The sequence below is a fragment of the Oncorhynchus kisutch genome, unplaced genomic scaffold (assembly GCF_002021735.2).
Source record: "Oncorhynchus kisutch isolate 150728-3 unplaced genomic scaffold, Okis_V2 scaffold722, whole genome shotgun sequence".
NCBI classification, from domain to species: Eukaryota; Metazoa; Chordata; class Actinopteri; order Salmoniformes; family Salmonidae; genus Oncorhynchus; species Oncorhynchus kisutch.
Window position 1 is genome coordinate 360,001 of NW_022262667.1, and position 10,000 is coordinate 370,000.

General features: G+C 50.4%; 1 protein-coding gene across 1 annotated transcript in view; it reads right to left on the reverse strand.

The window, feature by feature from the left end:
• Nucleotides 1-10,000, reverse strand: part of LOC109885662 (probable E3 ubiquitin-protein ligase HERC1) — a 211,746-nt gene that overhangs the window by 80,318 nt on the left and 121,428 nt on the right. Inside the window, 5 exon segments of the mRNA XM_031815997.1 lie at nucleotides 223-428; nucleotides 987-1,200; nucleotides 4,515-4,782; nucleotides 7,022-7,196; nucleotides 8,099-8,299. Coding sequence (XP_031671857.1) covers nucleotides 223-428; nucleotides 987-1,200; nucleotides 4,515-4,782; nucleotides 7,022-7,196; nucleotides 8,099-8,299 — 1,064 coding nt within the window.

Sequence of the window (10,000 nt, forward strand, 5' to 3'; positions counted from 1 at the left end):
ACCCTCTACCCTAACCCTCTACCCATAACCCCTCCAGTACTCACCCTAACCCTCTACCCTAACCCTCTACCCTAACCCCTCCAGTACTCACCCTAACCCTCTACCCATAACCCCTCCAGTACTCACCCTAACCCTCTACCCTAACCCTCTACCCATAACCCCTCCAGTACTCACCCTAACCCTCTACCCTAACCCTCTACCCATAACCCCTCCAGTACTCACCCTGCTCTGGTGAGCCTCCAACTTCACAGAAGAGCACTTGCGCAGGTCACCCGCCATGTCGGCAAAGGTTTGCGGCCGGCTCTGGTTGTCTCTGTCGTGAGCGGCCAGCGTGCGGACCAGCTGCTGAGCGGCCCACTGCCGGTGTCCCGAGGACAGACGAGAAGACAGGCAGCAAGCAGCCAGCGCGTTGGCCAGCTCCAGAGGTCCTACAGCAGTGGGATGATAGGAAGGATGGGTATACAAATGTGCAATTAAACCTGCTGGAACGAAAACAAAAAGGGGGTGGAAGAAGGAACGATGAGTGAGGTTTTTTTTTGGGGGGGGGGGGGGGGAGATGAGAGGATGTAAATTATAACATAACATAATGAATGGTCCAAAACACTACAGTGATAATGACAACTAGCACGGGCACTGTGGAGGCTAGCGCAAACTGCTAACAACAGCTAGTAGCTACATGTCTGTATGTACTGTCATCCCGTGCAGACAATCTGAAAATACGAGGCGACTACAAATCTATAATCACTGCCCCCCCCCCCCCCCGCTTCAACCATTTCTTAACTTAAACATTCTAAATGAGCTGAGAAATATCTTTGTTCATCCCATAATGCAATTTTACAAACAAAACGGACCTAGTCAGTTACAAAAACTCTATTGAATTGTGACGGTGCCGCATAACGACATGTCGACGACAGACAACGTGTGACAGTATCGCAACGTCTAGAAATCTCCGAGGACCACAGAGGCCGACTACAGGTCTCACGAACCTCTCTTCTCCGCGTCAGCCTTGTCATAGTTGGGTCTGAGCCGGGCCCCTTTATCAGCGAGTAGGGCCACGAGGGCCTGGGTGACCACGAAATTGGGTGACGTCACTAGCTTGTTCTCCTCGGCCACGCCCCTCAGGAAGCTAGGGAGGAACTTCCTCTGGACGGGGTCGTCTACCGTGGTCAGGTTCATCCCCGTTGCCGCGGAGATCAGGTTCTAGAGACGGGTAGATATACAGGTTCTAGATCAGTCAGAGGAACCCTAACACGCTAGATCAGGTTCTAGAGACGGATAGATATACAGATTATAGATCAGTCAGAGGAACCCTAACACGCTAGATCAGGTTCTAGAGACAGATAGATATACTGGTTCTAGAGACAGATAGATATACAGGTTCTAGAGACAGATAGATATACAGGTTCTAGAGACAGATAGATATACTGGTTCTAGAGACAGATAGATATACAGGTTCCAGAGACAGATAGATATACAGGTTCTAGAGACAGATAGATGAGGAGACAGTGATGAGTATTAGTGGAAGTTAATGAGGACCAGCCGTTTGCTAGAGGAGACAGTGGTGAGTATTGGTGGAGAGATGGAAGGAAGTCAATGGCTCAGAGTTACACCGGCTGTATTCTATACCGGCTGTATTAAACACCGGCTGTATTCTACACCGGCTGTATTAAACACCGGCTGTATTAAACACCGGCTGTATTAAACACCGGCTGTATTCTACACCGGCTGTATTAAACACCGGCTGTATTAAACACCGGCTGTATTAAACACCGGCTGTATTCTACACCGGCTGTATTAAACACCGGCTGTATTAAACACCGGCTGTATTAAACACCGGCTGTATTCTACACCGGCTGTATTAAACACCGGCTGTATTAAACACCGGCTGTATTCTACACCGGCTGTATTAAACACCGGCTGTATTCTACACCGGCTGTATTAAACACCGGCTGTATTAAACACCGGCTGTATTCTACACCGGCTGTATTAAACACCGGCTGTATTAAACACCGGCTGTATTAAACACCGGCTGTATTAAACACCGGCTGTATTAAACACCGGCTGTATTCTACACCGGCTGTATTCTACACCGGCTGTATTCTACACCGGCTGTATTAAAAACCGGCATTTTTTTAAATTTTATTAAAATAACCAGTATTAAATTAACTCTAATTGGTCTAAAATAACCCCAGTGTTGGTGTTTATAACCAGTACTAAATTGTCACGTTCTGACCTTTATTTCCCGTGTTTTGTATTTAGTTAGTATGGTCAGGGCGTGAGTTGGGTGGGCAGTCTATGTTTGATTTTCTATGATTTGGGGTTTTCTATGTTTCGGCCTAGTATGGTTCTCAATCAGAGGCAGGTGTCATTAGTTGTCTCTGATTGAGAATCATACTTAGGTAGCCTGGGTTTCACTGTGTGTTTGTGGGTGATTGTTCCTGTCTTTGTGTTTTGCACCAGATGGGACTGTTTTAGGTTTTCTCACATTTGTTGTTTTTGTTAGTTATCTCATGTGTAGTTTCTTTATAAATTAAAGAATATGAATAACCACCACGCTGCGCTTTGGTCCGCCTCTCCTTCAGATGAAGAAAACCATTACAGAATCACCCACCCAACTCGGACCAAGCGGCGTGGTAAACAGCAGCGACGACAGCAACAGCTGCCAGCATCACAGGACTACACAACTTGGGAGGAGATAGACAGGTGGGCGGTCGACCCAGGGAGAGTGCCGGAGCCCGCCTGGGATTCAATGGAGCAGTGCAAGGAGGGTTACAGGAGGATGAGGTTGGCGAAGCCAGCACGGCAGTGCGACAGGTACGAGAGGCAGCCCCAAAACATTTTTTGGGGGGGGCAGACGAGGTGTGGTACTAAGCCAGGTAGCAGACCTGAGCTCACTCCTCGTGCTTATGATAAGCAGCGCATTACTGGTCAGGCACCGTGTTATGCGGTTAAGCGCACGGTGTCGCCAGTGCGTGTCCATAGCCCGGTGCGCTATAGGGCAGCCCCCCGAAAGTGCCATGCGAGTGTGGGCATTGAGCCAGGGCGTATGGTGCCTGCTCAGCGGGTCTGGTCGCCGGTACGCAGTTTTGGTCCAGGTTATCCTGCGCCGGCTCTGCGTGCTGTGTCTCCGGGGCGCTGGGAGGGTGCAGTGCGTCCTCTGCCTGTGCTCCGCTCGTGCCGGGCAAATGTGGGAGTGGAGCCTAGGGGAGAGGTGCGTGTAGTGAGCACTAGATCTCCCGTGCTTATCCACAGCCTGGTTCAACCTGTGCCTGCACTCTGGAGGGTCCGGGCTAGAGTAGTTGTCCAGCCTGGGGAAGTGGTGCCAAGGTTGCGCACCAGAGCTCCAGTGCTCCCCCACAGCCCGGTCCTTCAGGTGCCTCCTCCTAACACCAAGCCTCCTGAAGGTCTCCCCAGCCTGGTGGTTCCTGTGGCAGCCCCACGCACCAGGCTGTCTCTCCGTCTCCTCCCTGCAGGTGGTCCCGCCTGTCCGGCGCTGCTGCCGGAGTCTCCCGCCTGTCCGGCGCCGCTGCCGGAGCCTCCCGCCTGTCCGGAGCCTCCCGCCTGTCCGGCGCTGCTGCCGGAGTCTCCCGCCTGTCCGGCGCTGCTGCCGGAGTCTCCCGCCTGTCCGGCGCTGCTGCCGGAGTCTCCCGCCTGTCCGGCGCTGCTGCCGGAGTCTCCCGCCTGTCCGGCGCTGCTGCCGGAGTCTCCCGCCTGTCCGGCGCCGCTGCCGGAGTCTGAGGCGCCAGAGCTTCTGCCCCTCTGTCCAGAGCTTCTGCCCCTCTGTCCAGAGCTTCTGCCCCTCTGTCCAGAGCTTCTGCCCCTCTGTCCCGAGCTGCCCCTCTGTCCCGAGCTGCCCCTCTGTCCAGTGGGGTCATTGAGAGGGGGGACAATAAGGCGGACTAAGACAATGGTGAAGTGGGGTCCGCGTCCTGCGCCAGATCAACTAATCCGATCTGTTACTTTTGTAGTTAATTGCATCCATTACTGAAATGGTTGTTCCAGTTTGGATGGTTTAGGTCGTCTCTCTCTTATCTTCACTCTGGCTGGATTCTGATAGGAATTACACAGCACTTTGCCAACCATCATAATGTGATTTGCAGACCTGAAAACTAGAGTTTCATTCAGGCTACTACTGTATTGGTGTCAAACTAGGCCCTCAAATTAAGGCCTTGTTAAATACTTGTTGTATTGTGTTGAACATTTTTATTTTAAATGATCTGGCTCGGGGAAACCCACAGGACAACAAAAAACAATGACTGCAACAATCTCTGTCTCTGTCAATAACAAATACAGTCATGGCTGGTAACTACAATTCACTCGAAAGCTAAGGCACTCTGGGAAATATGTATAGGTCAAGTTAAGTATTGCATAACTGTGGTGCTGAACTAAGGTTGTGTTGATTTGAACTTCCTGTCTTTTTGAAAGTCGTTGAGTGAAGTAGAGAACTGGTCACTTCCTGTTTCTCTTCCAGTCTATTATCTTTGTGTGAGTCTGAGTTGTGTATCTGTTGTTACCTGTGTGCAGAGCTGGACCAGCAGCTTGGCAGCGTTGGGACTGTTGGAGGCCAGACAACCCACAGCCGTACTGAGATAGGCCAGACAGGAGATAGGTTTGCTGGCCTTGGTGGCCCCCCGGGGCCGCTCTGAGGCCCCTGATCCAGATGTGGGGCTGGTGGAGAGGCCGGCTCGCCCCGCTGCAGCCAGACACATCAGTCTGACCAGGGTCCTGATGTCTGTCAGACCCAGAGACTCCAACCCTGCTGCCAGGCTGCAGCTAGAACCACTGAGAGAGAGGGAAAGGGAGAGAGAGGGGAGGGAGGGAGGGAGAGAGAGGAGGGGAGAGAGAGGGGAGGGAGAGAGAGGAGGGGAGAGAGAGGGGAGGGAGGGAGGGGAGAGAGAGAGAGAGAAAGGGGGAGAGAGAGGGAGAGAGAGGAGGGGAGAGAGGGGGGAGGGAGAGAGAGGGGGAGGGAGAGAGAGGAGGGGAGAGAGGGGAGGGAGAGAGAGGGGGGAGGGAGAGAGAGAGAGGAGGGGAGGGAGAGAGAGAGAGGAGGGAGGGAGGGAGAGAGGGGAGGGAGAGGAGGGGAAAGAGAGGGGAGGGAGAGAGGGGAGGGGAGGGAGAGAGGGGAGGGAGAGAGAGGGGGGAGGGAGAGAGAGAGAGGAGGGGAGGGAGAGAGAGAGAGGAGGGAGGGAGGGAGAGAGGGGAGGGAGAGGAGGGGAAAGAGAGGGGAGGGAGAGAGGGGAGGGAGAGAGAGGGGGGAGGGAGAGAGAGAGAGAGGAGGGGAGGGAGAGAGAGAGAGAGAGGAGGGAGGGAGGGAGAGAGGGGAGGGAGAGGAGGGGAAAGAGAGGGGAGGGAGAGAGGGGAGGGGAGGGAGAGAAGGCCATACTCATAAACATATAGTAGTTGCAATGCAGTTCACCCTTATACACTGACACCAACTAAACACAGTGGAACATGAGATGAATGGAGAGAGATCGAGACTGAGAGAGACACCAACGAGACAGAGAGAGACAGACGGAAAGACACCAGGGAGACAGAGAGACAGCCAGAGACAAAGAGAGACAGAGAGAACAGAGAGAGAGAGAGAGAGAGAGAGAGAGAGAGAGAGACAAAGACCAACACATTATCCAGTCCTACACCTAGTCTACACACAGTCCTACACATAGTCTACACACAGTCCTACACCTAGTCTAAACACAGTCCTACACCTAGTCTACACACAGTCCTACACCTAGTCTACACACAGTCCTACACCTAGTCTACACACAGTCCTATACCTAGTCTACACACAGTCCTACACCTAGTCTACACCTAGCCTACCACCAGTCCTACACCTAGTCTACACAGTCCTACACCTAGTCTAAACACAGTCCTACACCTAGTCTAAACACAGTCTACACCTAGTCTACACACAGTCCTACACATAGCCTACAACCAGTCTACACAGTCCTACACCTAGCCTACAACCAGTCCTACACCTAGTCTACACAGTCCTACACATAGTCTACACAGTCCTACACCTAGCCTACAACCAGTCCTACACCTAGCCTACAACCAGTCCTACACCTAGTCTACACAGTCCTACACACAGTCCTACACCTAGTCTACACACAGTCCTACACCTAGTCTACACACAGTCCTACACCTAGTCTACACACAGTCCTACCACTAGTCTACACCTAGCCTACAACCAGTCCTACACCTAGTCCTACACCTAGTCTAAACACAGTCCTACACACAGTCCTAAACCTAGTCTACACCTAGTCTACCTCTAGTCTACACCAAGTCTACACCTAGTCTACACAGTCCTACACCTAGTCTGCACCTAGTCCTACACCTAGTCTACACCTAGTCTACACAGTCCTACACCTAGTCTGCACCTAGTCCTACACCTAGTCTACACCTAGTCCTACACCTAGTCTGCACCTAGTCCTACACCTAGTCTACACCTAGTCTACACAGGTCTGCACCTAGTCTGCACCTAGTCCACACCTCCTAGTCTACACCTAGTCTACACCTAGTCTATACCTAGTCTACACCTAGTCTACACCTAGTCTATACCTAGTCTACACCTAGTCTATACCTAGTCTACACAGTCCTACACCTAGTCTGCACCTAGTCCTACACCTAGTCTGCACCTAGTCTACACCTCGTCTACACTTCGTCTACACCTAGTCTATACCTAGTCTACACCTCGTCTACACCTCGTCTACACTTCGTCTACACCTAGTCTACACCTCGTCTACACTTCGTCTACACCTAGTCTACACCTAGTCTACACTTAGTCTATACCTAGTCTAAACCTAGTCTACACCTAGTCTACACCTAGTCTACACCTAGTCTACACCTAGTCTATACCTCATCTACACCTAGTCTATACCTAGTCTACACCTAGTCTACACACAGGTCTACACCTCGTCTACACCTAGTCTACACCTCGTCTACACCTAGTCTATACCTAGTCTACACCTAGTCTACACACAGGTCTACACCTCGTCTACACCTAGTCTACAGACAGACCCACCTGACAGAGAGTAGAGACAGGGCTCTCATCACCATGGTCCTGGCCAGGAGGACCTGCGCTGCAGAGGTCACTCTCCTCAGAGCCATGACCCTGTCGTGGGGGTTCTCCAGCGCTGCGGCCTGCTCCCCCAGAGTCACCCTGCCGGAGGAGCTGTTCTCCACCGCGCCCTGGCAGCCTGGGAAACACACGCAGACACGTGCTGAAGCTGGCGCACAATGTAGAATTACAACCCCATGAAATGGACATATAACAGGTGATCACTGAACCACCCACATCACAGAGAGGACCGGACACATCTCACCCACATTACAGAGAGGACCGGACACATCTGAACCACCCACATTACAGAGAGGACCAGACACATCTCACCCACATTACAGAGAGGACCAGACACATCTGAACCACCCACATTACAGAGAGGACCGGACACATCTGAACCACCCACATTACAGAGAGGACCAGACACATCTGAACCACCCACATTACAGAGAGGACCAGACACAACTGAACCACCCACATTACAGAGAGGACCAGACACATCTGAACCACCCACATTACAGAGAGGACCAGACACATCTCACCCACCCACATTACAGAGAGGACCAGACACAACTCACCCACATTACAGAGAGGACCGGACACATCTCACCCACCCACATTACAGAGAGGACCAGACACATCTGAACCACCCACATTACAGAGAGGACCAGACACATCTGAACCACCCACATTACAGAGAGGACCAGACACATCTGAACCACCCACATTACAGAGAGGACCAGACACATCTGAACCACCCACATTACAGAGAGGACCGGACACATCTGAACCACCCACATTACAGAGAGGACCAGACACATCTGAACCACCCACATTACAGAGAGGACCAGACACATCTGAACCACCCACATTACAGAGAGGACCAGACACATCTGAACCACCCACATTACAGAGAGGACCAGACACATCTGAACCACCCACATTACAGAGAGGACCAGACACATCTGAACCACCCACATTACAGAGAGGACCAGACACATCTCTGTGTGGGTGTGGGTGTGTTTTTCAGCCCCTCACCTATCTGCAGCAGAGTCTCCTCCATACTGTTGGTGGCGGTCACCATGGCTACGGACGCTCCCAGGGGGTCACTGTCGGGGAACTGGACGGCCTCTGGGACGACCCGGCGCTCGCTCAGACCCAACGGTCCCGCCAGCAGCTCAAACTCCTCGTCCCCAGTTAACCTCTCATCCTCATCAACATCCAGCATGTCCCATTCCTCTGTAAGGGTTACAGAGAATAACAGCCATACTATCAGCCACGTGGTTATAGAGAATAACAGTCATACTATCAGCCACGTGGTTATAGAGAATAACAGTCCTACTATCAGCCACGTGGTTATAGAGAATAACAGTCATACTATCAGCCGCGTGGTTAGAGAATAACAGTCATACTATCAGCCATGTGGTTATAGAGAATAACAGCCATACTATCAGCCACGTGGTTATAGAGAATAACAGCCATACTATCAGCCACGTGGTTATAGAGAATAACAGTCATACTATCAGCCACGTGGTTATAGAGAATAACAGTCATACTATCAGCCACGTGGTTATCGAGAATAACACAGCCATACTATCAGCCACGTGGTTATAGAGAATAACAGTCATACTATCAGCCACGTGGTTATAGAGAATAACAGTCATACTATCAGGCATGTGGTTATAGAGAATAACACAGCCATACTATCAGCCACGTGGTTATAGAGAATAACAGTCATACTATCAGCCACGTGGTTATAGAGAATAACAGCCATACTATCAGCCACGTGGTTACAGAGAATAACAGTCATACTATCAGCCACGTGGTTATAGAGAATAACAGTCATACTATCAGCCATGTGGTTATAGAGAATAACAGTCATACTATCAGCCACGTGGTTATAGAGAATAACAGTCATACTATCAGCCACGTGGTTATAGTGAATAACACAGCCATACTATCAGCCACGTGGTTAGAGAATAACAGTCATACTATCAGCCATGTGGTTATAGAGAATAACAGTCCTACTATCAGCCACATGGTTATAGAGAATAACAGCCATACTATCAGCCACGTGGTTATAGAGAATAACAGCCATACTATCAGCCACGTGGTTATAGAGAATAACAGTCATACTATCAGCCACGTGGTTATAGAGAATAACAGTCATACTATCAGCCACGTGGTTATCGAGAATAACACAGCCATACTATCAGCCACGTGGTTATAGAGAATAACAGTCATACTATCAGCCACGTGGTTATAGAGAATAACAGTCATACTATCAGGCATGTGGTTATAGAGAATAACACAGCCATACTATCAGCCACGTGGTTATAGAGAATAACAGTCATACTATCAGCCATAAAGCTATAGTGGACCAGTCATACTATCAGCCATAAAGCTACAGTGAACCAGTCATACTATTAGCCATAAAGCTACAGTGGAACCAGTCATACTATCAGCCATAAAGCTACAGTGGAACCAGTCATACTATCAGCCATAAAGCTACAGTGGAACCAGTCATACTATCAGCCATAAAGCTACAGTGGAACCAGTCATACTATCAGCCATAAAGCTACAGTGGAACCAGTCATACTATCAGCCATAAAGCTACAGTGGAACCAGTCATACTATCAGCCATAAAGCTACAGTGGAACCAGTCATACTATCAGCCATAAAGCTACAGTGGAACCAGTCATACTATCAGCCATAAAGCTACAGTGGAACCAGTCATACTATCAGCCATAAAGCTACAGTGGACCAGTCATACTATCAGCCATAAAGCTACAGTGGAACCAGTCATACTATCAGCCATAAAGCTACAGTGGAACCAGTCATACTATCAGCCATAAAGCTACAGTGGAACCAGTCATACTATCAGCCATAAAGCTACAGTGGACCAGTCATACTATCAGCCATAAAGCTACAGTGGAACCA